We start from the raw sequence: 27,809 nt of genomic DNA, 5'->3' as shown, positions 1-27,809 counted from the left end.
TCTCTCTCTCCTTCATCCATGTCTATCTAAACTTGGGACTTTCAAACAGAAGTTACCCCAGCCTCCTCCTCTGCCTCCTCTTATCCTAGACCTCCCCTTTATTCTCCAGGCCGGTGGTGGTGCTGAACTCTGCCAGCTTGTTTCTCAAGGTCAGTGAGAGGGGATCTGCATGCTGCCAAGGGGGTTTGGGTAGGGCAAAAATCTGGCGCGTGGTTCAAGTTGCCAGCCGGTTTTCCCCTGCAGCTGCAGCAAGTTGCCGTCGCTTCTGTGTGGGACTCGCTAGCGGCACAGCTGCCGGCTAGCGAAGGGTTAAACGGCATGTGCGCTCAGCTGGAAGGAGAGAGTTGTGCGGAGGGGCAACTCGGAGGGAGCTGATCCCGGCCATGGCATTCGTCCACGGTGCGGAAGCTTCGCTATCGATATACTGTCATTGCAACGGTGAGAGGTCCTCGGGACGTCAGATGCAGGTGTGTTCACTGGAGCAGCAGCAACGACGGAAAAGAGACAGGCAAAGAAAGCTCATTCGAAAGGGCCATAAAACTTCCAGGCTCGGTGCATCTCCGAGCACCTGTCACGGAGACTGCCCCGGGAAAGCGATCGCCTCTGCTATCACATTGCACCGCGGGCTGCAGATAGAGCAATTACTAAGCTAAAATTGGACAGGACGGCTGCTTTGCAGATGATTTCCCTCTCCGTCCCCCCCACCTCGCCCCAGCTACAGTGGCATTGCCTGACTTAGGCTATTTAAATCCCCGGCTCCATTAACTGTCTCCCTCCCTCACCACCGTGATAAATAATGCAGCTTCCCTTTTTTTAAAAAAAAAAAAACACTCGGCGTAATCGATGCAGGATAGAGAGGAGGTCAGCCAGTAGAATTAACACACCTGATTGTTTCTTCCAGGACCAGTGGTTTAAAAAAAAAAAATTGATGCAGAGGCAGTGGTGCAATTAGGTCATTCTGGTATCTGGCCTTACTGGGGCTGTATACCGTATTTTTCCGTGTATAAGACGAGGTTTCCCCCCTCAAAAATAATGTACAAAATTTGGGGGCATCTTATACACAGATAGATTCCCCCCCCCATTTCCTTAAATCAGAGTCTCCAAAAATAGGGGCGTCTTATACATGGGGGTGTCTTATAGGCGAAAAAATGCGGTATGCGTCTGTGCAGGCGGGGGGGGGGAGGTTGGCTCTCTTTAGATGGCATTAGGTAAAGGTAAAGGGGTCCCTGACCATTAGGTCCAGTCGCAGATGACTCTGGGGTTGCGGTGCTCATCTCGCTTTAGGGAGCCGGCGTACAGCTTCCGGGTCATGTGGCCAGCATGACAAAGCCGCTTCTGGCGAAACCAGAGCAGCGCACAGAAACGCCGTTTACCTTCCCGCTGGAGTGGTACCTATCTACTTGCACTCTGACATGCTTTCAAACTGCTAGGTTGGCAGGAGCAGGGACCGAGCAACGGGAGCTCACCCCGTCGCGGGGATTCGAACCGCCGACCTTCTGATCGGCAAGCCCTAGGCTCTGTAGTCTAACCCACAGCACCACCCGCGTCCCTGATGGCATTGTTTTACTTAAAAAATGTGGCAGGCCAGCTCTGCTGCATTGAGGGCACCTCCTAACTTGTTGCCTACCCTCCAGTACCTCATTTTCATTATTTATTATTATTATTATTATTATTATTATTATTATTATTATTATTATTATTATTATTATTCTACTACTACTCCACACATCTGACTGGGTTGCCCCAGCCACTCTGGGTGGCTTCAAACATATATAAAAACATAATAAAACATTAAACATTTTTTAAAAAAAGCTTCCCGATACTGAGCTGCCTTCAGATGTCTTCTTGGCTTAGGGGGTCGCTTAACTCCATATCCTCCAATATTTCTCTGACGAAAGCACGGGGGGCGCTGTGGTCTAAACCACTGAGCCTCTTGGACTTGCCAATCAGAAGGTTGGCAGTTCAAATCCCCGCAACGGGGTGGGTTCCCGTTGCTCGGTCCCAGCTCCTGCCAACCTACCAGTTCATAAGCACCCCAAAAAGTTGTTGTTGTTGTTCAGTCGTTCAGTCGTGTCCGACTCTTTGTGACCCCATGGACCAGAGCACGCCAGGCACGCCTATCCTTCACTGCCTCTCACAGTTTGGCCAAACTCATGTTAGTAGCTTTGAGAACACTATCCAACCATCTCATCCTCTGTCGTCCCCTTCTCTTTGTGCCCTCCATCTTTCCCAACATCATAGTCTTTTCTAAGGAGTCTTCTCTTCTCATGAGGTGGCCAAAGTACTGGAGCCTCAACTTCAGGATCTGTCCTTCTAGTGAGTACTCAGGGCTGATTTCTTTGAGAATGGATAGGTTTGATCTTCTTGCAGTCCACGGGACTCTCAAGAGTCTCCTCCAGGACCATAATTCAAAAGCATCAATTCTTCGGCGATCAGCCTTCTTGATGGTCCAGCTCTCACCTCCGTACATTACTACTGGGAAAACCATAGCTTGAACTATACGGACCTTTGTCGGCAAGGTGATGTCTTTGCTTTTTAAGATGCTGTCTAGGTTTGTCATTGCTTTTCTCCCAAGAAGCAGGGGTCTTCTAATTTCGTGACTGCTGTCACCATCTGCAGTGATCATGGAACCCAAGAAAGTGAAATCTCTCACTGCCTCCATTTCTTCCCCTTCTATTTGCCAGGAGGTGATGGGACCAGTGGCCATGATCTTAGTTTTTTTGATGTTGAGCTTCAGACCATATTTTGTGCTCTCCTCTTTCACCCTCATTAAAAGGTTCTTTAATTCCTCCTCACTTTCTGCCATCAAGGTTGTATCATCAGCATATCTGAGGTTGTTGATATTTTTTCCGGCAATCTTAATTCCGGTTTGGGATTCATCCAGTCCAGCCTTTCGCATGATGAATTCTGCATATAAGTTAAATAAGCAGGGAGACAATTTACAGCCTTGTCGTACTCATTTCCCAATTTTGAACCAATCAGTTGTTCCATATCCAGTTCTAACTGTAGCTTCTTGTCCCACATAGAGATTTCTCAGGAGACAAATGAGGTGATCCGGCACTCCCATTTCTTTAAGAACTTGCCATAGTTTGCTGTGGTCGACACAGTCAAAAAGTGCAAGTAGATAAATAGGTGGGAAGGTAAACGGCGTTTCTGTGCGCTGCTCTGGTTTCAGTGTTCCGTTGCGCCAGAAGCGGCTTAGTCTTGCTGGCCACATGACCTGGAAAAACTGTATGCGGAGCGGACAAACTCCAGCTCCCTCGGCCTGTAAAGCGAGATGAGCTCCGCAACCCCAGAGTCGTCTGCGACTGGACCTAACTGTCAGGGGTCCTTTACCTTTTACCCTTTTTGAAAAGTAAAAGCAGGACATTCCGAGATCAAATCAGAAACCGGGACGGCTTCTGTAAATCCCAGATTGTCCTTGGAAAATAAAAACACTTGGTGGGTCTGTCGTTCAGCTAAGCAGGGAGGCCCTGACGTTCCCTGCTTCAAAGATATTCCCTGATGGTAACCCCTATGCAGAAGCAGAAATTAACCGTAAAGACTAGGAACTGCAACAACCCATAGCTCTAACCACTGTGAGCTTCCTGTTAGCTCTTCCAGCTGCATCCTCTGTACACTACAATATACCAATATAGTTGGTACACTACAATATACAATATAGTTGTGTGCATGGTTGCAAGGGCCTGCTAGTGGTAGACTCGTAATCTGGTGAACCAGGTTCGCGTCTCCGCTCCTCCACATGCAGCTGCTGGGTGACCTTGGGCTAGTCACACTTCTCTAGTCTCTCAGCCCCACTCACCTCACAGAGTGTTTGTTGTGGGGGAGGAAGGGAAAAGGAGATTGTTAGCCGCTTTCAGACTCCTTCGGGTAGTGATAAAGTGGGATATCAAATCCAAACTCCTCCTGTTAAAAACAATTATGGCCCCGATCCAGCCAGAAGTAGCAGCATTGAGTTCAGTCAAAGAACCGAGCACATGGCTGGCTCTGTCCCAGGGATGGAGGACCTTTGGGGCTCCCAGGTGTTACCAAACTACAACTCCCATCATTCCAAACCCTATTGTGCAAATACTACTACTAATATAATATAATATAATATAATATAATATAATATAATATAATATATTTATACCCTGTCCTTCTGGCTGGGTTGCCCCAGACACTCTGGTTGGTTTCCAATACATATGAAAACATCATAAAACATCAAACATTAATAGTATCAATCTGTGTGTGTGTATATATATATATATATATATGTATATGTATATGTATATGTATATATGTATAATCACAATAACTTTAAAATAAGCAACATATCAAATAAAGCAATATTCAATAATCCATTAGAGTCTAATAGTAAACAGTAAAATTAAAGGACAGCAAATAATAATAATTATTTTTTTTTTAATAAGATTTTATTATTTTACCATAAAACAAAACAAGAACAACATTAAACATACATAATCACAATAAAACATAATACACAATCAACAATATAAAACACAACAATGCCATACAGAAAAGAAAACTTATACAAACCTAGCCAAATACTTATCTTTGTTTCTCGACTTACTTTTACTTCTTAGGGGGACTTCCCCTGGTCCCTCCTCTGTCTTCAAAAACATATATACTCTTTAGGTAGCTTCCTTTCTTTTCCCATTAACTCATGCTCAATATCCTAATGTTCTTTAAATTTATCTAAACCAATATATTTCTTAACTTATATTCTGAATCTTAACACCTTCTTTTACAAATAGATCTATCACATCAAAATTTCTTCTAAGACCATTATAACTAACCTTAAACTTCTAAAGCCGATTCTTTTATATATTTCTGCTCAAATATTCAAACGTTCAGTTTAACATACTTAATTAAATAGTCCTTAAATTTCTTCCAATCTTGCGACACCTTCTCCTCCCTCTGGTTTCGGATTCTGGCGGTCAGGTCTGCGAGTTCCATATATTCCATCAGCTTCATCTGCCATTCTTCAATTGTCGGTATCTCTTCACCCTTCCAAGTTCTTGCCAATAAAATTCTAGCCGCTGTCGTGGCATACATAAAAAATACTCTATCCTGACTGGGTATCTCTTCGTTGGTCATGCTCAAAAGAAATGCCTCTGGTTTCTTACAAAAGGTAATTTTCATTACCTTCTTAAGCTCATTATAAATCTTATCCCAGAAGGCCTTTACCCCTGAACACGACCACCACATATGATAAAAGGTACCTTTCGACGATTTGCATTTCCAACACACATCCGACATTTTAGAATTCATTCTAGCTAACTTGACTGGTGTCAGATACCATCTGTATATCATTTTCATTACGTTTTCTCTTAAGCTATTACATGCAGTAAAGTTGATACCTTTCCGCCACAATCTCTCCCAGTCATCCATCATAATATTATGACCCACATCCTTTGCCCAATCTATCATTGTTGATTTAACCAATTCATCTTTCGTATGCCACTCTAGCAACAAATTATACATCTTGGAAAGGTTTTTAGAGTTCGATTCGATCAGTTCTGTTTCCAGTTTTGATTTTTCCACTTGGAAACCAATTTTTTTGTCTAATTTAAATGTTTCATGCACCTGGTGATATTGCAGCCAGTCAGGGACTTGACTTTTGACTTGATCGTAACTTTTCAACTTAAATGAGTCCCCTTCCTGCTGCAATATGTCCATGTATCGTAACCAACTTGCAGACATGTTTGGTCTCTTATAGGCCTTGGCCTCAGGACAGCAAATAATAATTAAACAGTTTACACTTATCGATTAAAATAAAGAATCTACAATCAATAAAAAATAACAGCAAATCACCACGTATAAAATTCCACAAAACATGCAAAACCATGTCAAAGGATCAAATTGAGAAACAGGGAACACACAACTTATCATTTATTTATTTTTAAATATCCTAACAAATAACTGCGGGCTCAAGAAGGCGGTGATTCGCATTCTGAGCTGCATTCATCAGCAGGGGTGGCCCGTCCCATTTTGCCATTCCCCCCCCCCCACTGCCCCACACCTGCTGAAACCTCACTCATTAGGCTTAGCCCTGGAGAAGTGGTGGTGAGATCTCACTACATCGCCGCGAGATCTGTCTGGAAGCCGCTGCTGCTTCTCCTTGCTTTTCCCATGGTGGTGGCAGGGGGCCTCCCCTTGAGATATTGCCACCTGAGGCAACTGCCTCAGTCTGTCTCATGGGCGGGCCGGCCCTGATCACCAGTATCGTTGTTTTTTTCCGCATTCCAGGGAAAGTTCTGCTTTGGAGTCACTCCCATGTTATTCCTTTCTATTCCTTTCTGCGTTGACTGTGCTGTTCAGTCCAAAGAGCGAGCAGAACCCAACAGGGCTATCTCCCTTGCGTGCATGAAGTTTGTAGGACACCTCAAGAACATCTGCTTGGTCATACTTTGGGAAGTTGCCTGTCTGCATGGGGGCTGGGGCTGGGTGTGGGCTTCCATTAAGTTATTAACTCTATGGGAATATGGCCCATGGGAAGATAACAGCAGCCGGGACTATTGTGAACAGCTGATAGCAACGAGTTCGATGCCAGATACAGTTGTGGGTAGGATAATATCTCAGCCAGAGCTGGGAGTGCCTAGGTGGCAGATCACAGTGCATTGTGGGTAGAATGCACACTATCTAAATTAATGGAGTATGCGGAATTGGACAAAATGACGGGAAGAATCCGAGAACAGTGGGACCAGAAGTTCATCAAAGATTGGACCAAATATGCAGATTATTTGAAAGACAATTGCACGCAATTGAATACGTTGGTAGGATTGCGAGAAGCTTTGTAAGTTTATAAATAAGACGATCATTGTAGTATGATGTTTTAGTGAAAAAATTATGTATGATATTTGAAAGCAGTGATTGATGTGTGAAATATAGATATTAGTGATGAATGTTAGTATATCATAAGGAGGGTTTGAAGGAAGTCATGGCCCTAAATAGCCAAAAGGTTAAGATTTTGAAAAGATAAAGTGATGGATTTTATTACAGTGGTACCTCGACTTACGAATTACTCAACATACGAATTTTTTGACTTACGAATGGACATCCGTTGGTGGTTTTAGGTGGGGTTTACTCGACTTATGAATTTTTTCGAATTTTTCATTTCCAATGCATTCCTATGGGAAAATCACTTTTTTCGACGTACAAATTTTTCGACCTACGAATGTGCATTCGGAACGGATTAAATTCGTAAGTCGAGGTACCACTGTATTGTATTGTTACAAACTTAATAAAAATGATATGGCAAAAAAGTCACCCTGCGCATGTATGAATGAAGACAGCTCTGCGGGTGGAATAATTCTCGCGATGCCTTGGAGCCCACAACCAACTCTGTGAAATGTGAAGGCATCTCCCCCTCCTTCCTCCCCTCTGCAGATCTTGATCCCCTTGGAGTTGGCTCCTGTGGAAGCAGCGATCCCCCAACATGGGCATTAAAGCACAGCTGCCCACTTACGAGCTGGGGCTCTACGCTCTGGTCGTGGCTGGTGCCATCGTTTACAGCGGGCAGGAGATCTTCGAAAGCTCCAGAGGTAACTGTTTCCGTCCAGTCAAGGCCGAGAGAATGGGACTTTGAGTCAGTTGGGCCAGAAGAGAGGACATCTCCCCTTTCCCACTTGCCCTATAAAACAAGGGCGGGGAGCCTTTTTTTTTCCAGCCGAGGGCCACATTCCCTTCTGGGCAAGCTCCTTGGGGCCACATGCCAGGGTGGGTGGGGCCGTAAGCCAAAGCAGGTGGAGCAACAAATGCTGATTTACTTCCGCCTCCCTCTCTATTGTCCATCCAGGCAGACTTGAAGTTCCATCAGAGGACAAAGGTACATTATAGCTAGGCAAAAACAGTCAACGAGGGTGCAAGGCAGGGTGTGGGCGTGGCTCGTGAAGGGGTGTGGCCAGGGAAGGGGCGTGGCCTGGATAGACTCCTGAGAACCAGGCAGAGAGATGGTTTTATAAATAAACATATAAACAAAACATACTGAGAGCCAGTGTGGTGCAGCAGTTAGAGTGCTGGAACAGGGCCTGGGAGACCCGGGTTCGAATCCCCACTCAGCCATGAAGCTAGCTGGGGGACCGTTGGAGAGACACTTACTCTCAGCCTAACTTATGTCAAAGGGTTGCTGAAAGGATAAAATGGGAAAGAGGAGAACTCTGCATGCCGCCTTGAGCTCCTCAAAAGAAAGGTAGGATATATACATGAAATAACTTGAATAAACAGAAACGAAAATGGAAAAGATTCAGAGCTCTGGTAACACAATAATATTCCAGCTTCCATCCAGTGAAAGAAGGCAGATTCAAAGAACTGAGCCTCCCAAAAGGCTCAAATTGTAGCCAGGGTGCCGAACTAGATGTGCCATTGGCCTGATCCAGCTCATCTTAGGTTCTTATAATGGTATTGAGGCAGATATATGCAAACACACTTTCGATTCTGCCTGCGCCTGCAAAGGTTTAGGGGCCACGTGACCAAATTGCGAACATACAATACGTAATCACAACTTATAATATCAAAAGCAGGACATGAAACTAAGCATATATAATGTAATTCTCATCAACATAAAACAGAAATCTATCAGGTCTCTGAAAGTCACTGCTGATTATAAACAGAAACAAATAGCGGAAAGTCATCCAGTAAGAAACAAGCTGAAAAGCTTTGTTTTATGAAGTTCTAATAAAGTCGAACGGTGTGTGGACGGTCTGGTGCAAATCCGCCACTAAGGTGGATCAAGGACACGGAGTGTATCAATGACGTGCAACAAAATACACACACAGCCCTCAACCCCACCACCACCAGTCTGGAGAAGCCTTAAGGCTGCCCACAGACAGGGAAAATAAAGCCCCTTGCCTTTTAACAACAAAAAAACAATAGTTTTCATTGTATAATTAGTTACACTGTGCTATTAGCACACTGTGCTAATACACAAGCCTTGGGATTTAACACAGACAGTGGTGCAATGATACAGGGAGGCTGGGACGGCAGCGCTGTCACGCCAACTTAAAGTTTGGCTGCATTTGGGAAGGAGGATTAAGAGGGTAAAACGGAAGGACAGAGCCTGTTGAGCAAAAGCCAAGCCTTCGGCCAAATTCCCTGAAGTTTTGAAGTTGCTCCATAACGCTTGGAGTAAAGGTCAGCATTTTGGCACCTGCGCAGGCTCCCTGGAGTCGCCAGGGCATGTGCAGTAGTGTGGAGGGTTCCTAAGCTCAGCCCCAGCGCGCCATTGCACAGATATTGCACATGGGGGTGCAGGCCTCTGTGCGGGGCTCATTCCCCGCCACCCCGTCGCCTCTGTTGAGCCAAGTTGAGTTGGAGTTGATGGTGTGTTGCCGTAGCAACATGGCGATGTGACACTTTGTTTTTCGTACCTGTGTGGCTCCACCCCCTGACTTACCCCTGGCTCCACCCTTTGTCTATGCCAGGTACCAGAGCATGCAGTTGTGTACTACAAAATAACCTTAATGGATTGTGGACGTGGCTCTTTTCCCCGGTAACCAAATAAGGGCAGGGGACAGTGCGGCGAGTCACTGAGTCATCGCAGTATACCATCCGGCTGAGTTGCTGCAGCATACCAACATGGAGAAAGGGAAGGGTGCAGTGGAGAGACTGGCATAGTGCAAACACGGCAGCGGAGCCAATCTGGTGATCCTGCCAAGGTGTTTGCACCAACCTTGCCACTGCCTTGCCTCTCCCCTCCCCTCCTTCCTGGTATGGTGCAGTAACTCTGGCCAGGAGGATGCCAGGTGATTGACGCAGTTGCCTGGGGTTGATGGAGGGTCATAGTTCAGAATGCCTGGAGGGCACTAGATTGGCAGAGGCCGAGCCAGGGTGTTTCCTCGATGCAACCCAGTGCTTTCCCCAAAAGGTAACACATTTTCTCTTTCAGAAAGCATGAACCGAAAAGCTTTCCGAGAGAACATTAAACCAGGATGGCATTACTTTGGCAGGAAAATGGTGAGCGGTGCAATTTTCTGGGCAATCTTTGGCTGCTTAGAAGGGAGCTGGGCCGGTCCAGGCTGCAATGAATATTCATACCTGCGTAAAATTTGCCAAAATTTGCCGTTGCCTCCAGAGCTGTTGGAGGGGCTGTTCAGTGAATGTGCATGGAGGAGGGATGTGCATGTAGTAGTATGTGTGAATTGTGTAGGCAGAGGTGAAGACTGGGAGACATATGGGTAAGTGCATCTGGGTGTGTCTGCAAAATATGATTGGGTGCAGGATCCTGCCTCATGAATCTAGCTCTATAGTCCTGCCACGACTACAGATCTATGAAATCAATAACTTCCCTAGATCTATGGGCCAGGGCACCTACGAAATCAAGAACTTCCCTAGAGCTATGGGCCACAGCTACTACAGATGATAGCTTCACTTCGCTCTTCTTCAAAAGCAGCATTGCTGCCTTTCACTGAAAAACATCCCAAGACCCAGCATGGAGGGCCGTGAATACTGGCCAGGCCTGCTGGCTTGGCCCCGGGACAGTGGGTGCCCAGGATGATACGCATGCATGCGCCTGTCGTCAGCATGCCCATTGTGTCCAGGGCGCATTTTTCAGAGGGAGTGTGAGTAGGCGCCCCCCCCCACGAACTTCCTCATTGAAGGGTGGGCAGAGTGGAGGAGAGGCAGACACAACAGTGCTGCCGAACCTCTCCTGCAGTTAGCTGCCCCCACGGGGGAGCAGCCAGATCCCTCACCCCAGCCTCAGCTCCACTCTTGTGTCACGTCTGTCTGACCCAGGAGGTGGAGAGAGGAAAGAAAGTTGCAGCAGCATTGCTGGTCATCTCCTCGGTTGGCCAGTGTGCCCGGCCAGGCCGGGCGTAGCATGCTCCCTTGGGGGCACGCTTGGTCGAAGCATGTGCTCTGCTGTTGGGTGTGCTGACATCGGGTGCACTTGCCCCTGTGGCATGTGTGGCCGTTTCATGGGGAGTATTGTGGGGGCTGGAGCACACACAGCCCCACACGCTTGGAACCTACGATACTGGTATTGATAAATATGCAGGTAAAAGTAAAGGTACCCCTGACCGTTAGGTCCAGTCACAGACGACTCTGGGGTTGCGGTGCTCATCTCACTCTATAGGCCGAGGGAACCGGTGTTTGTCCGCAGACAACTTCCGGGTCATGTGGCCAGCATGACTAAGCCGCTTCTGGCGAACCAGAGCAGTGAACGGAAACACCGTTTACCTTCCCGCCGGAGCAGGTACCTATTTATCTACTTACACTTTGACGTGCTTTCGAACTGCTAGGTGGGCAGGAGCTGGGACCGAACAACGGGAGCTCATCCCGTTGTGGGGATTCGAACTGCCAACCTTCTGATCGGCAAGCCCTAGGCTCAGTGGTTTAGACCACAGCACCACCTGTGTCCCTAAATATGCAGGTACAACAGTATAAAATCATGTACCAGTGGGAGGTCTTTCCACACCCCCTGGCGCATAATAATAATAATAATAATAATAATAATAATAATAATAATAATAATAATGTTATTTATACCCCGCCCATCTGGCTGGTTTTCCCCAGCCAACAACAGAATATTAAAAACATGAGTTGGTGGTTCACTGCTGCCGCCAGATCTGCCTGGGGCAGCGACCCCACTCTGCCTAATGATTGGGCTGGCCCTATTAAGCAATGCACTCAGTTTTGCCTGCCGTTTGAACCCTTGTTTGCATATTTCCATGCGGCTCCACAGCAACCAGGGATGCGGTTGCTTCTTCCAGACAAGGAAGGGCTTAATAATTCAAACTGGCCAATCAGATACCACAAATGGGTAGCTGGCAACAAGGCGTGTTTGTCTTTTTACATCAAATTTTCCATGGAAAGGGTAAATCAAGAGAAAATGGACAGGACGGGTGGGTTAGAGAGGATCAAATTTTGATGCTGGTGATGCCGTGTGAATGCCCAGAAAAAACGTGTGTCGATAACCAGCACCGATCCCGCAATAAACACCTATCTGGGATCATCCAGAAAGTTGGGTCAAGTTTTTCTCCGGCAAACAGGCTGCCGTGTTGATTGTGTGTGAGGAGGCAGCGCTTGGGAAAGCAGAAAAATCTGAGCTTCTGTGATCTTACTGGTTTAGTTCTCTGTCCTTGCAGGATGCAGCTGACTTTGAATGGGCCATGTGGTTTTCTTCCTTCAGAAACTTCATCATCTTTGCCCTATCCGGGCATATCCTCTTCGCCAAGATCTGTTCCATGACGACTCCTCAAGTAAGCAAGTACCATACTCTGGCCCTTTAACGTTAAGTAACGCTTACTGCACCACCTGCTGGTAGGTTTTTGTTACAAACAACTGGAGCAAATTGGTTCAGATCTATGGAACTCAACCCAAACAAAGCCCTAAGCACTTTTAAGTCCCCTTAATATCAGTGAAAGAGTTCAGTGCCTGCTTATGTCTGTCCCAGACAAATCAGTGGGACTGAGAAGTGTTTCACCTGTGGCTGGATCGTGACCAAGGTCAACAAAAATTATATGAAGACACATCCGTGGAAATTAAAAGAAAGATGGAAGTAAGAAGCTGAATTTTTTTTTTAAGGCAAGGGTTAGAATCAATTTTGGATTCTAGGGAAACAACATATAAATATATTCATGTAAATATAATAATGTTGACTCAAGCCTGTCTAAATGTGTTGAACATATGGATCAAAACGGGTCAGCTTAAACTCTCCTGTGATAGTTAAATAGGCACGCATACAAACACACACACCAGAGCTACCTAGTGAATTAATTCCGAGCTGCCAAAATAAATTTACTTTAGCAGCATTGAACAAGCAATGTGATCAGTCACAGAAATAGACCTGAGGATCATTGCACTGAATACACCTAGAAACTAGTCATATAGTAAGCAATCTGAGGTGGGGGGGGGCAGGGGCATAGCAAGGGGGGCGGGGAGCCCCGGGCAGCAACCTGCTGGGGGTGACACTTCAGGCGGTGGCCCCGCCCCTGGGCTTTAAAAAAAATAAATTTAATTTTTTTAAAAGGCAATTTTCGGCACTGCCGGAGTGGAGCCGCAGGGGTGGCCAGCAAGGACGGGTGTCACCCCCCCTCGCTGGCCACCCCTGCAGCTCCGCCCCGGCAGTGCCGAAAATAGTCTCCCCCTTCCAGCAGCTTTTTTCGCCACGGCATGGAGGCTGGCCCGCCCCTTGCCTCTATGCTGAGCTCCGCCGCTGGCTGGCTTGCAGAGCCAGGGCATGGAGAGGGGCGAGCCAGCAAGGAGGGGTGACACCCCTCCACGCTGGCCCATCCCTCTCCCTGTCCTGACTTGCACTCCACCAAGGGAGCCCGGGCAGCGGCTTAGGGTGTCTGTGCGGGCTGCAGAGACTCCCGAATCCGCCACCCGGCACCCCTTCGTGCGGCGGCTGCTCGCGCAGGCACGAGCAGCCGCAGCACAAATGGGTGTTGCCACCGGGTGGCTGCTTTGGGAGTCTCCCGAAGCCGCCGCCTGACCCCCCCGGGGGCGGGGCATCACGTGCGTCATGATGCACGCATGCGCTGCAATGCCCTGCCCCCAGGGGTGCCTCTTGGCTTCCTGCCCTGGGCAGCCAAGGGGCTAGAAAGATCCTGGGGGATAAGGCTGCAATCCTAACTCAACTTACCAGGGAGAAAGCCCCTGTGAATGGAATGGGGTTTATTTCTGAGTAGAAATGGTTGAGATTGCACCGGAAGCCCCGACTTTGACATGATGCATTCTTGCTGTGTACAGATTCTCCTGTATTACTTCAAGGCATGCAAAATGTAGCCATTCTGGTCCATGCGGAAAACCACAAACCACAAATGCTCATGGCTGGGCAATGGAAGGGCCTACAGCAATGTCCCCAAAGTGTGGCAGGCCCCCCAAGTTCTCCAGAACTCTCCACCAGGAAAGATGTTACAGAAATCAGAGCAGGTGTGCGGAACCTCTGGCTTCCTAGATGTTGCTGAACTACAACTCCCAGCACCCCCATGTTGGATGGGGCAGATAGGAGCTGCAGCTGAGCATTATCTGGGAGGGGGCAAAGATTCCAGACCCCTGAAGCAGAGGTTGAGGGGAACCAGGACAAATGAAAAAGCTGTGCTTCTTTATCCCAGAATTCTAGGTGTGCAACCTGGTATTCTGGGCGGCTTCCAACAGAATATTAAAAACATGATAAAACATCAAACATTAAAAACTTCCCTAAACAGGGCTGCCTTCAGATGTCTTCTAAGTCAGATAGTTCTTTATTTTCTTGACATCTGATGGGAGGGCATTCCACAGGGCGGGCACCACAACCGAGAAGGCCCTCTGCCTGGTTCCCTGTAACTTTGCTTCTTGCAGTGAGGGAAATGCCAGAAGGCCCCCAGAGCTGGACTTCGGTGTCCAGGCTGAACGATGGGGGTGGTGACGCTCTTTCAGATTTACTGGAAGTGTTGGGGGGGCTTCTTCAGCCTGCATTTTTGCACACTATTTTCACTAATATGTACACTTGATTTTGCATAAATTTTATGGATGGAAAACCTGGAGAAGGGCAACTTTTGAAGGACAGTTGTTTTGGGGGAGTGAAAACAAGGTCGGACTGCATTCCAGTGCGGACCAAGCCAAATTTCTCCTCCATCTCCAGAAATGTGTGGTTTCCTCCCTTGGAAATCTGTTTTTTGGGAGAAAGGGAAACTCCCCATGGGAAGGGAGGCATCCGCACAGCCAGGAACGTGAGGTGAGATCTGAAGGTGCTGCTTAAACGTACGGTCTGCGGAGGAAGGTATTCTAGCTCTATGAACCCCGAACAGAAGAGAACGGACCACAAAGGCCTGCGATAAAAGTAGACAAAAGGTTATTTCGTTCTCTCACAGCACAGGTCTGTGGTCTACATGGCGTACGGGCTACTGGCCGTGCTGGGAACAATGGGCAGCACTTACCTGATGATTGTCCTGTCCCACTGCTTCGTCATCTACACCGTCTCGCTGGTTAAACAGAAGTGGCTGTGCTTCATGGCGGGTCTTTGCAGTCTGGCTTCCTTCAAGGTGGAGCCGCTCAGCACCTGGCAGGTATGTCGGTGTGCAGCTACCTCACCTGCCAAAGAGGGACTTGGCTGGCCGAGTCCTCGGGACCAGACCACACATGGTCAACGTGGTGGCCTCCAAATGTTCTTGGGCTCCCATCATCCCTGACCATTGGTCATGCTGGCTGGGGCCAAGGGGAGTTGGAACCCACTCTGCTGGGCCTTCTTTACCAGAGAAGTAGTATTTGTGCTCTGAGTCGTACCCTGCTCGATAGTCACTCCCCAAAACTTGAATACAGCCACCCTCTCCACCTGGTCCCCGCCGATATACAGGGGCTGAATATCCGCCTTCCCCCCCCCCTGTAATCCGCCACCAGTTCCTTGGTCTTGGCTGTATCAAGAGCCAGATTATTTTCTCCACACCAAACACAGAGCCGCTCCACCTCCTGAGAGCCAGTGTGGTGTAGTGGGTAGGAGCGGTAGACTCATAATCTGGTGAACCGGGTTCGCGTCTCTGCTTCTCCACATGCAGCTGCTGGGTGACCTTGGGCTAGTCACACTTCTCTGAAGTCTCTCAGCCCCACTCACCTCACAGAGTGTTTGTTGTGGGGGAGGAAGGGAAAGGAGAATGTGAGCCGCTTTGAGACTCCTTTGGGTAGTGAAAAGCGGGATATCAAATCCAAACTCTTCTTCTTCTTCTTCTTTCTTGAGAATGAGTATAACCACAGGGCAGCCGAGGTTCAGGATCAGAGTTTTCCTTCTCCTAGATGGGCTCCCTTCCCAGGTTGACAAGCCCCATCTGCCTGTCACTTCTCTCTACAGCTCAGGCAGAAACCGCCTTCTTGACTGTTGGACTGACTCTTGGTCTTGTCTGCTCAACCCACCAATGGGATGGTGTTAATAAGCGATATATTATAATATAGCTTGTTCAAAAATATGTTCAGGTCAGGGCTGCCTGGAAGATCTAGTGCGCAGGGCGAACCGAGAGGTTTCTGTGCACCAGACGAAACTCTGAAGCAACCTCCTTTCCTTGGTATATGTGGTAACTATTCTCTTTTGTCCAGAATGGGTTTGTAACAGGAACTTTTGATCTTCAAGATGTTCTCTTTTACGGAGGAACCTGCTTCAGCATCATGCGCTGCATGAGTTTTGCCCTGGAGAACTGCGAGAGGAAGGAAGGCAACTATTCCATCTTCGCCCTCCTGAAATACAATTTCTACCTCCCCTTCTTTTTCTTCGGACCTGTCATGACCTTTGACCGGTTCTATGACCAGGTGGGCTGGATTTGCTGTCATGCTCTTTCTTTCTTTCTTTCAGTTACAGGTGGGTAGCCGTGTTGGTCTGCCATAGTCAAAACAAAATCGAAAATTCTTTCTAGTAGCACCTTAGAGACCAACTGAGTTTGTTCCTGGTATGAGCTTTCGTGTGCATGCACACTTCTTCAGATACACTGAAACAGAAGTCACCAGATCCTTAAATATAGTGGGGGAGTGGGGAGGGGTATTACTCAGAAGGGTGGTGGGAATGGGTGATAGGCTGATAAGTGTGGAAAACCTGTTGACGACTCTAAACGGCTGCAATTAGTCTTGCAGGGAAAGGCAAGGGGTGAGATGGCTAAAGATGGCTTTGTTATGTATAATGAGATAAGAATCCAATGTCTTTGTTCAAACCAGGTTTCTCCATGGTTTTAAGTTTGGTGATTAGTTGCAATTCAGCCACTTCTCTTTCCAGTCTATTTCTGAAATGTCTTTGTATTAAGACAGCTACTTTGAGATCTTTTATAGAATGTCCTGGGAGATTGAAGTGTTCTCCTACTGGTTTCTCTGTCTTGTGATTCCTGATATCAGATTTATGTCCATTTATCCTTTGGCGTAGGGTTTGGCCTGTTTGTCCAATATAGAGAGCTGAAGGGCACTGTTGGCATTTGATTGCATACACAATGTTGGAAGATGAGCAATTAAATAGTCCTGAGATGGTGTGTTTGATGTTGTTGGGACCAGTAATGGTGTTATCCGGGTTTATGTGGCAGCAAAGTTGGCATCTGGGTTTATTGCAGGCTCTGGTACCAGTGTCCATGTTGAGTCCAGTTTTTGTATTATTGTGGGTGAGGAGCTGTTTGAGATTGGGTGGCTGTTTGTATGCGATGAAGGGTCTTCCTCCCAGAGCTTGAGAAAGAGAACTGTCATTGTCTAGGAGAGGTTGTAGATCTCTGATGATGCGTTGTACTGTTTTAACTTGGGAGCTGTATGTGATGACTAGTGGTGTTCTGTTATTTTCTTTTTTGGGTCTGTCTTGCAGCAAGTTCTCTCTGGGTATCAGTCTGGCTCTGTCGATCTGTTGTTTAACTTCATCAGGTGGATATTTTAGTTCTAAAAAGGTTTGCTGTAGATCTCTTAGGTGAGAGTCTCTGTCTGTAGAGTTGGAACAGATGCGGCTGTAACGTAGGGCCTGGCTATATACAATGGATTGTTTGGTATGTTTGGGATGGTAGCTAGAAGCATGTAGATATGTTTGTCGGTCAGTTGGTTTACAGTATAAGGTGGTGTCCTACCCACTCAAACCTCTCTTGTACCTGCGTTACATTGATGATATTTTTATTATCTGGACACATGGTCAACAGACCCTGGACACCTTCCACAAGACATTCAATGACTTTCACCCCACCATCAACCTAACTATGAACCAATCTATGCAAGAAATACACTTTTTGGACACTACTATAAAAATACAGGATGGACACATAGACACCATACCAAACAATCCATTGTATATAGCCAGGCCCTACGTTACAGCCGCATCTGTTCCAACTCTACAGACAGAGACTCTCACCTAAGAGATCTACAGCAAACCTTTTTAGAACTAAAATATCCACCTGATGAAGTTAAACAACAGATCGACAGAGCCAGACTGATACCCAGAGAGAACTTGCTGCAAGACAGACCCAAAAAAGAAAATAACAGAACACCACTAGTCATCACATACAGCTCCCAAGTTAAAACAGTACAACGCATCATCAGAGATCTACAACCTCTCCTAGACAATGACAGTTCTCTTTCTCAAGCTCTGGGAGGAAGACCCTTCATCGCATACAAACAGCCACCCAATCTCAAACAGCTCCTCACCCACAATAATATAAAAACTGGACTCAACATGGACACTGGTACCAGAGCCTGCAATAAACCCAGATGCCAACTTTGCTGCCACATAAACCCGGATAACACCATTACTGGTCCCAACAACATCAAACACACCATCTCAGGACTATTTAATTGCTCATCTTCCAACATTGTGTATGCAATCAAATGCCAACAGTGCCCTTCAGCTCTCTATATTGGACAAACAGGCCAAACCCTACGCCAAAGGATAAATGGACATAAATCTGATATCAGGAATCACAAGACAGAGAAACCAGTAGGAGAACACTTCAATCTCCCAGGACATTCTATAAAAGATCTCAAAGTAGCTGTCTTAATACAAAGACATTTCAGAAATAGACTGGAAAGAGAAGTGGCTGAATTGCAACTAATCACCAAACTTAAAACCATGGAGAAACCTGGTTTGAACAAAGACATTGGATTCTTATCTCATTATACATAACAAAGCCATCTTTAGCCATCTCACCCCTTGCCTTTCCCTGCAAGACTAATTGCAGCCGTTTAGAGTCGTCAACAGGTTTTCCACACTTATCAGCCTATCACCCATTCCCACCACCCTTCTGAGTAATACCCCTCCCCACTCCCCCACTATATTTAAGGATCTGGTGACTTCTGTTTCAGTGTATCTGAAGAAGTGTGCATGCACACGAAAGCTCATACCAGGAACAAACTCAGTTGGTCTCTAAGGTGCTACTAGAAAGAATTTTCGATTTTGTTTTTTCTTTCTTTCATGATTTTTATTCATTTTACATATAATCACATTACATAACATCATATCTTCGTATCAGATCTCTTTGGCTCTACTGAGCCTTTACAACTTCCCTCCCTCCCGCCTAAGGGTTTACAAACTTAAATTTTACCTCTCTGCATTTCCCTTCCTTTCCTGTTCTTGGTATAAAGGTAAAGGGATCCCTGACCGTTAGGTCCAGTCGCAGACGACTCTGGGTTTGCGGCACTCATCTCGCTTTATTGGCCAAGTGAACCGGCGTACAGTTTCTGGGTCATGTGGCCAGCATGACTAAGCTGCTTCTGGAGAACCAGAGCAGTGCACGGAAACGCCGTTTACCTTCCCGCCAGAGTGGTACCTCTTTATCTACTTGCGCTTTGACATGCTTTCGAACTGCTAGGTTGGCAGGAGCAGGGACCGAACAACGGGAGCTCACTCCATCGCAGGGATTCGAACTGCTGACCTTCTGATCGGCAAGCCCTAGGCTCTGTGGTTTAACCCACAGCGCCACCCGCATCCCTGTTTTTGGTATATCATTACCTAAATTATTTCATTATTTATCCTGAATAGGTAACAGTTTCTTCTTACAAATTTTCAGATAACCCTGCTAGTGATGTTAATTGCTTATAGTTTGCTGCTCCTTTCTTGGATGGGGGGCTGTTGGGCAACCCTCTTCCCCCCAATACTGTCACCCATGCTACGTGATGTTCTCTCTGGGTCCATGAACAAAACACATGTCCTTTCATCTCCCCCTTTTTCCTTGACCACAGGTGCACATCAGTGAGATGCGGCGCAAAGACTATGAGATGTGGCACATCTGTGTCCATGCTTTCGTCCATCTTGTGGCCATCATGGCAGTGGATGCCTTTTTCCACTTCTTCTATATTCTGACCCTTCCTTCGGACATGAAGTTTGTCAACCACCTCTCAGATTGGGCGTTGGGTGAGTGAGTACTCAGTTCTGTTCTCGGGGAGTAAAGGGAGCCCTTTTCTTATTTTCTTTCCGGAGTGTTTTCCACGTAGATCATTCCCACGTGCTCTTAAGATTACTTTCACAGGAGACATTCCAGTAGAATGCAGGGATGGGGACAGATGTTGAAAGCGGTTTGCGTTTTAATGAGACGCCAATTCCCACTTCTCAAACTAATCAGCAAAGCAAAGCAAAATTCTGCTCTGAAATTTGCACTTCTCCGAATTTTGCAGTGCAGTCCTCACGCCAAATAACATGTGCAAAAATGCATACATTACTGACAGTAGCGTGCAAAGAAAAGCGTGTATATTAGTCAAAATTGCATACAAAGATGTGAACATTAGGAGAAATTTGCATTAAAATGCAGATGGCTTTTCAGGACGATTTTTTCAAAACAACAACAACAAAATATCTTACATTTCTGAGCAGATGTGGAGAACTGGATTTAACATTGGAAAAACATGAAACGCTGACTGTAATGGATGGTTTTGTTCATCCATAGGAACAAGGAAAGTTGCTTTATACAGTGGTACCCCACTAGACGAAAATAATTCGTTCTGCGAATATTTTCGTCTAGCGGTTTTTTCGTCTAGCGAAGCGGCAATGCAAACCGCAGTTTTCGCTAGACGAAAAAAAAAATTCGTCTTGCGAGGCAGCCCCATAGACAAATTCGTCTTGCGAGGCAGCCCCATAGACAAATTCGTCTTGCGAGGCAGCCCCATAGACAAATTCGTCTTGCGAGGCAGCCCCATAGACAAATTCGTCTTGCGAGGCAGCCTTCCGCTAGATGAATGCCTTCGTCTAGCAAGTTTTTTGTCTAACGAGGCATTCGTCTAGCGGGGCACCACTGTACTGAGTCAGGGCATTGACCCATATAGTTCAGTCCTGTCTACACTGACAGGCAGTTTTCATATAGGGAGTCTTCCTCTGTCTTACCTGGAGATGCTGAGGGTCGAACCTGGGACCTTCTGCATCTAAAGCAGACAGCTGTTCCCCAAAATGCTGCACGTAGTCCTGTGCCCTTGCCAGCTTCCTTGCATGTCAACCTGCTGCCCCTTTCCTTCCTCTTCTGTCCCGCAGCTGGCCTGGCTTACTCCAACCTGGTCTACGACTGGGTAAAAGCCGCGGTGATGTTTGGGGTCATCAACACCATCGCCAGACTGGATCACCTGGACCCCCCTCAGCCGCCCAAATGCATCACCATGCTCTACGTCTTTGCAGAAACGTGAGTATACCCACCAACATCTTCACAGTCTCCAATTGCTTGGGAAACCCCTGAAGAGGAGAGGACTTAGGCAGCTGTAGAGAGGTGGAGGGAGATTTTCAGCCTTAGGAACCGCTTCGTGGGGGCAAGACCTGCCGGAAATGAGCTGCTGTGCTCCTTAGGCCTGACACTCCTGCGCAGATCCTGTTTTTGCTAATAAAGAGTTAAATTCACTTGTGCGGTGTGATTTCCTGCTGGCTCACTCCAGCCAGACGTTTTGTAGTAGTGGCGATGGGGAAGTCCCACGTCTTCCCACGGCTCGCCTGCTTAAAGGAGAAGAAGGACTTCGCTTAAGGGTGGAGATGAAATCCTGCTGTCTAGATGGCACAATCCCATTCCCTGCTGAGGACAGAGCAGTGCAACCAACACAGGGTTAAACTCTGTCCTCTCACCTGTCAGCTGACACCGTCAGTGATGGACAGGTTTGGGGAAAATGGCTGGCCGGCCAATTTGGACTTCCTAGCAGCCTGCGGGAGAGAAGACAATGCTAAGCTGAAGGGAGGAACGGCCTGACTTGTCATAAGGCAATTTCCTCTATGGGAAGCAGCTGTAGTAGCTCAGGGGCAGAGCTTTTCATGCAGAAGGTTCCAGGTTTGATCCCTGGCATCTCCAGGAAGGTCTGGGAGCGACTTCCTGCCCGAACCCCTGCAGAGTTGCTGCCAGTTGGTGTAAGTGATCCTGAGGTCAATGGCCTGACTTGGTGTAAGGCAGCTCCCTGTGTTCTTGTGATTGCGGCCCACTAAGTGTCCAGTTCAACCTCTTGTACAGAATCATAGAATTGTAGGTTACCCCTTGCAACATAGGAATCCCGCCCAATGTGTCGCTTGAACCCAGGACCCCGAGAATAAGAGCCTCATTCTCTACTGACTGAGCTTGTGCTCTTTGCTTTCAATGGGAATCCAAACACTTTGGAAAATGTAAAACTATTTCCACCCCCCCAAAAAATAATTTAAACAAGAAGACAATGAAAATGCAGCAGGTACGGTCAATAAAACAAAGCCATTGGCCATCAGAAAAATAAATAGATGTTTGAACTCCTTGCATGAACATACACACACACACACCTTGTTTCTAAGAGGGGCAGTTCAAAGCTTGCCTCTTGAAAATAAAAATCTCTTTCCCCCACCAACTCTAAATCCACTGTTTGCTTCTATGGCATTGTTGGGTTTTTCATTGTCTCCGGTATTTTTATATTCTTCTGACTGGCTTTGAAAGGACCTTGAACTGTGGAGGAGGCAGCATTTAAAGGCACACTTGAGAACAGTGAAAGATTCCTTGCAGCATATATTGCTTAGACGGGCCTTTGAAATATGAAGTTTCTCTTTCTTAACCAATCAGTCTTTATTGAGCTTTTCAACGATGTTTTTACAGAGGCCTTTTGCTGATGTTATTCTTGCATGCTGTGTAGCGCCTGGATTTTTTATTTATTTTTTATGAAAGCGTGAATTATAAATTGGTAAATAAAATAAAAACTGGTTGTGTTACTTCACCCACGGGGACCTTGGCAACAGTGCATGGCTTAGAGCACTTTGCAGCAGGCATGTGCCCTGTTTTTTAATGAAATTTTGCATTTGTCTCTCAGGCACTTCGACAGAGGGATTAACGACTGGCTATGCAAGTAAGTTTCCTCTCCGGCGATGGCGCTTAATGTTTCTTGGGGTCCCTGGGAGATTCCCTGCTCTCATAAGAAACTATTCACAGTCGGTGGTGGAGAAATAAGCAAATATTCATCTAGTGCCCACCATTTCCACCTTATCGAATCATAACAGGGAGAAATGTAAAGTACTACACTTGGGCAAAAAAAAAAAAATGAAAGGCACAAATACAGGATGGGTGACACCTGGCTTGAGAGCAGTACATGTGAAAAGGATCTAGGAGTCTTGGTAGACCATAAACTTGACATGAGTCAACAGTGTGATGCAGCAGCTAAAAAAGCCAATGCAATTCTGGGCTGCATCAATAGGAGTATAGCGTCTAGATCAAGGGAAGTAATAGCACCACTGTATTCCGCTCTGGTCAGACCTCACCTGGAATACTGTGTCCAGTTCTGGGCACCACAGTTCAAGAAGGATACTGACAAGCTGGAACGTGTCCAGAGGAGGGCAACCAAAATGGTCAAAGGCCTGGAAACGATGCCTTAGGAGGAACGGCTTAGGGAGCTGGGTATGTTTAGCCTGGAGAAGAGAAGGTTAAGGGGTGATATGATAGCCATGTTCAAATATATAAAAGGATGTTATATAGAGGAGGGAGAAAGGTTGTTTTCTGCTGCTCCAGAGAAGCGGACACGGGGCAATGGATGCAAACTATAAGAAAGAAGATTCCACCTAAATATTAGGAAGAACTTCCTGACAGTAAGGGCTGTTCGACAGTGGAATTTGCTGCCAAGGAGTGTGGTGGAGTCTCCTTTGGAGGTCTTTAAGCGGAGGCTTGGCAGCCATCTGTCAGGAATGCTTTGATGGTGTTTCCTGCTTGGCAGGGGGTTGGACTGGATGGCCCTTGTGGTCTCTTCCAACTCTAGGATTCTATGATTCTATAGAATTGTCAAGTTCAGGTTCTACCCTCTGGAGCAGCAGAAAAGAAGCTTGCTCCATCTTGGGGACATGCAAATTCGAGCCAGCCTTCTCACTGTGTGTGTGTGTGTATGCGCTTTGACTCCTAGGTACGTCTACGATTATATCGGGGGCAATCACGACAACATCTTGAAGGAGCTGGTGGCCACCATCGCCACCTTTCTAGTGACCACCCTCTGGCTTGGTCCTTGCGAAATAGTTTACATCTGGTCCATTTGCAACTGCTTCGGCCTCAATTTCGAGCTGTGGGTGCAGCAGTTCTTTCAGCTGAAGCCGTTTGCCGCTATAGAGGTATTAGCGTTGGTCCTTAACGCATTTCTAGACCCTTAAGGCCTGCTGGGCTGTGGGTGTGGATCCCTCCAGATGTTATTGTGTTACATGTGTGCAGCCAGCACTAGCGTATGTTCGTAGACACATTGCAGAGAGGTTATGGATCTTTTACTGGAGTTACGGCATGCACTTATCTTTTTCTTCTCTGGCGATCACTCGTAGCCGAGTAAGATTGTCTTCCATAAACACAAGTCTGTAAGTGACTGTGGAGGCCAATCCTGGATCCACACGTCCTTCCACAGTGGGGACATAGGTTTCTGGGCGGGAGTTGATCATGATGAGGGTTTGCCAAGCGTGCCTTCCCTTTAGCACATTTCTCCCTTTTGTCTTGAGTTCAAGTGTCTTTGAAGCCCATGACACCTTTGGTAAAGGCTTTTCTCCAATTGGAGCACTCGCACACCAGTGTTTCCCAGTTGGCGGTGTTTATACTACTTTTTTTTTTTAAGATTTGCCTTGAGAGGGTCTTTAAACCTCTTTTGTTGACCACCAGCATTACACTTTCCATTTTTAAGTTCGGATTAGAGTAGTTGCTTTGGAAGACGATAATCGGGCGTCCGCACAACATGACCAGTCCAACGAAGTTGGTGTTGAAGAATCATCGCTTCCACACTGGTGATCTTTGCTTCTTCCAGTACACTGGCATTAGATCACATGTCTTCCCAAGTGATGTGTAACGTTTTTCGGAGACACCATTGATGGAATCTTTCGAGGAGTTGGAGATGACGTTTATAAGTGGATATACTTGTTATGGGTGTGTGTTAACCCTTAAACTTATGCCCACGAGAAACTCTCACACAAGTCTCTTCCCCTGGGCAGGCCGGAATGTCGGAGGCAATGTCTCGGCGGATCAGGGGCTTCTTTGGTGCAGCGAACTTCTGGGCTATCGTTCTATACAACATCCTTGCCCTCAATAGCCTCGAATTCGCCATTCTTGTTGCCACGAGAATTCTCCAAACAGGTAAAGTTCCTCCGGCAGAGTGGGCCCAACCCCTTTCGATGGGCTGAAAGCCATATTTTCCATGGTCGTAACCTTTAGCCAGCTTACATGACAAACCCACTAGAGACGCAGATCGATATTTGGAATTGAGCTTCTGCTGTTTCTGAGGCTCCTCGGCCTCTTGCCCTCCTTACTTCTCTCCAGTAGCATACACTACTCCTTCTGTCCTTGGTCCCTGTGTGGGGTGTCCTAGGCCCTTCCATCCTCCCCATAAAACTCTGCCTCAGAACTGGGTTAAGAGTATGAGGGACCTCAGGCTAGCACAGCCTTCCTCAACCTTGGGCCCCAAGATGTTGTTGGACTACAACTCCCATCATCCTTGACCACTGGTCCTGGTAGCTAGGGTTGATGGGATTTGTAGTCCAACAACACCTGGGGGCCCAAGTGTGAGAAAGGTAGGGCTAATAGAAGGGGAGGGGTGGGGAACCTCAGGCTCAGGGTCCAAATGTGCCCCCTCCAAAAAACCTCTCTGTCTGTCCCTCAGGACTTCCTCCCAGCCACACCTCTCACTGTCCCTGCATCACATCCCTAGTGTTTTTGCCTATCTGGAATTTGTCCTTGAACTCTGAGCATGCCTTTTGGGCCAAGGGTAGAGGGTGCACGTGAGCATGTGCAGAGAGGGAATGACAGCTAAACCAGTCTAAAAACTGTGGCCCAAATATGCTTGGTCTCTCATGACATTCCCGTTCCTCAACAGACGCTATCTGGCCAGCTATGAAATATCTGCCCTGTGGCCATGTTGATCTCTTCTCCTTTGCTCCCCTCCTCAGGTTTCCCCCTCAGCACATTATCCATCTGGTTCATCACTTACTGCGGTGTGCAGCTGATCAAGGAGAGAGAACGTTTCCTGGCTCTCCAGGAGGAGAAAGGAGACAAGGACAAGACAGAGTAAAGGAGGAGGAGAGAGGCCAGCCCTCAAAATGGCCGCCGCGGCTTTTTGACACGCTAGGCCGAAGTGCCTGACCCCTCAGCCCTGAGCGCCTGTATGCTGCCACGAATATCTCCTGTAGCCACGTACAAGCTCACCTGTGTAATAAACTCCTTTCCCCCATTTAAATTAAAAAAGATATTTTCTATAAGACTCAAACACAAGGGCTGCCAAGTTATTTCTGTAAAGAGCCGCTATGTTGTGAGCGTGCCGTGATTCAGAACTCGCCATTCTTGGTGAGTGCCTCTAATCTATGGCCAGCTTCTGGCTCTGTGGGAAGGTTGCATATTGTCATAAACCATTAAATAGTAGGTAATATAGAGGAAAGAGTGACCTGTTGTATTCAGGTTCAGCTCGTGGGCTTCCCAGGGGTATAGCCATAGCCCCAGGAACATGATTTTGAGGTGATGCAAACTAAGCATCCCACCTTGTCTGTTGCCGGGGGTCTCTGGCCCCGAAGCCTGGCCTAGCTTTGCCACCACGCTCCAGGTCCCTTTGCTGAATGGCCTCCTGGCCAGCAGGCCCTCCAAGTGCCCCTATATTCCAGGGGCATCCCTGATTTAGAGAAGCCGTCCCAGTTTCTGATTTGATCCCGGAATGTCCTGCTTTTCCTTAGGACGTTTCTATTTCCATCAGAGAAATGTTGGAGGGTGTGGAGTTATCCGACCCCTGAGCCGTCTGAAGGCAATCCTGTGGAGGGAAGGTTTTTTTTTTAATGTTTAATGCTTTATTATGTTTTTATATATGTTGGAAGCCGCCCAGAGTGGCTGGGGCAACCCAGTCAGATATGTAGGGTATAAACAGTAAACTTATCATTATGAAAGGGGACGGCCCTGTTTTCATAGGAGAAATGTTGGAGGGTATGGAGGCACAGCATGGCCCGATAAACCCTCTATGCCCTGTGCCTTCCTGGTAGCATCAGCGGCGAGGGCTGGGCTGGTACAACGGGTTTTGTTCACCCTCCGTGCCCTGTCCCGGGCACCAGCAAAGGACGCAATGCCACTGGGGCTTCCCATAGAGGCATCGGGTTAGCTACTGTGTGATGAGGATGCTGAACTAGATGGGCCTCCAGGTTGATCCAGCAGGCTATTTTTATGTTCTTATCGAACGAAGATTCCGGGCTTTTCATAGAATCATAGAGTTGAAAGAGACCACAAGGGCCATCCAGTCCAACCCCCTGCCAAGCAGGAAACTCCTTGTGGAAGAGACCACAAGGGACATCCAGTCCAACCCCCTGCCAAGCAGGAAACTCCTTGTGGAAGAGACCACAAGGGCCATCCAGTCCAACCCCCTGCCAAGCAGGAAACTCCTTGTGGAAGAGACCACAAGGGACATCCAGTCCAACCCCTTGCCAAGCAGGAAACTCCTTGTGGAAGAGACCACAAGGGACATCCAGTCCAACCCCTTGCCAAGCAGGAAACTCCTTGTGGAAGAGACCACAAGGGCCATCCAGTCCAACCCCCTGCCAAGCAGGAAACTCCTTGTGGAAGAGACCACAAGGGCCATCCAGTCCAACCCCCTGCCAAGCAGGAAACTCCTTGTGGAAGAGACCACAAGGGCCATCCAGTCCAACCCCCTGCCAAGCAGGAAACTCCTTGTGGAAGAGACCACAAGGGCCATCCAGTCCAACCCCCTGCCAAGCAGGAAACTTTTTTTCAGCCAGAACTCGGCTCCAGCAGTGCTCAGGTGGGAGTCATTGCCATTATAAGAGAACAGGGGATGTGCTCCTCTTTTTCTAGAAAAATAACATTGCAAAGAAGTATTGTTTTTTTTTGGGGGGGGGGGAGTAGGAAGAAAGCTCTCACACACTTCCGCTCATCTGTCAGACTTGACCCATGAGGGGTGGAAGAGATAATTTGCCACTGTCTGTCCTTGGCTTTGATGCCACCTACTGTCGGTCTCCCTTGCCTTCCACCCACCAC

General features: G+C 47.3%; 1 protein-coding gene across 2 annotated transcripts; it reads left to right on the top strand.

Annotated features, from left to right (window-relative positions):
* HHATL (hedgehog acyltransferase like) lies at positions 1 to 26,046 on the top strand. 2 transcript variants are annotated; one of them, XM_033166051.1, is made up of 11 exons: positions 1 to 149; positions 9,890 to 9,957; positions 12,090 to 12,203; positions 14,799 to 14,993; positions 16,012 to 16,221; positions 19,600 to 19,771; positions 20,879 to 21,023; positions 22,645 to 22,680; positions 23,722 to 23,923; positions 24,779 to 24,920; positions 25,730 to 26,046. In XM_033166051.1, the coding sequence occupies exons 2-11, from the start codon at positions 9,895 to 9,897 to the stop codon at positions 25,849 to 25,851; spliced, it is 1,401 nt and encodes a 466-aa protein (XP_033021942.1). In that variant the 5' UTR covers positions 1 to 149; positions 9,890 to 9,894; the 3' UTR covers positions 25,852 to 26,046. The 2 variants fall into 2 exon arrangements, with proteins under 2 accessions (XP_033021942.1, XP_033021941.1); XM_033166050.1 differs by lacking the exon at positions 1 to 149 and adding an exon at positions 7,397 to 7,547.
* The last annotated feature ends 1,763 nt before the right edge of the window (positions 26,047 to 27,809 follow it).

This window comes from Lacerta agilis, chromosome 12 (assembly GCF_009819535.1).
Source record: "Lacerta agilis isolate rLacAgi1 chromosome 12, rLacAgi1.pri, whole genome shotgun sequence".
Lineage (NCBI taxonomy): Eukaryota > Metazoa > Chordata > Lepidosauria > Squamata > Lacertidae > Lacerta > Lacerta agilis.
The sequence above is the reverse complement of the archived record's forward strand: the minus strand, read 5'-3'. Positions and strand labels throughout refer to the sequence as shown.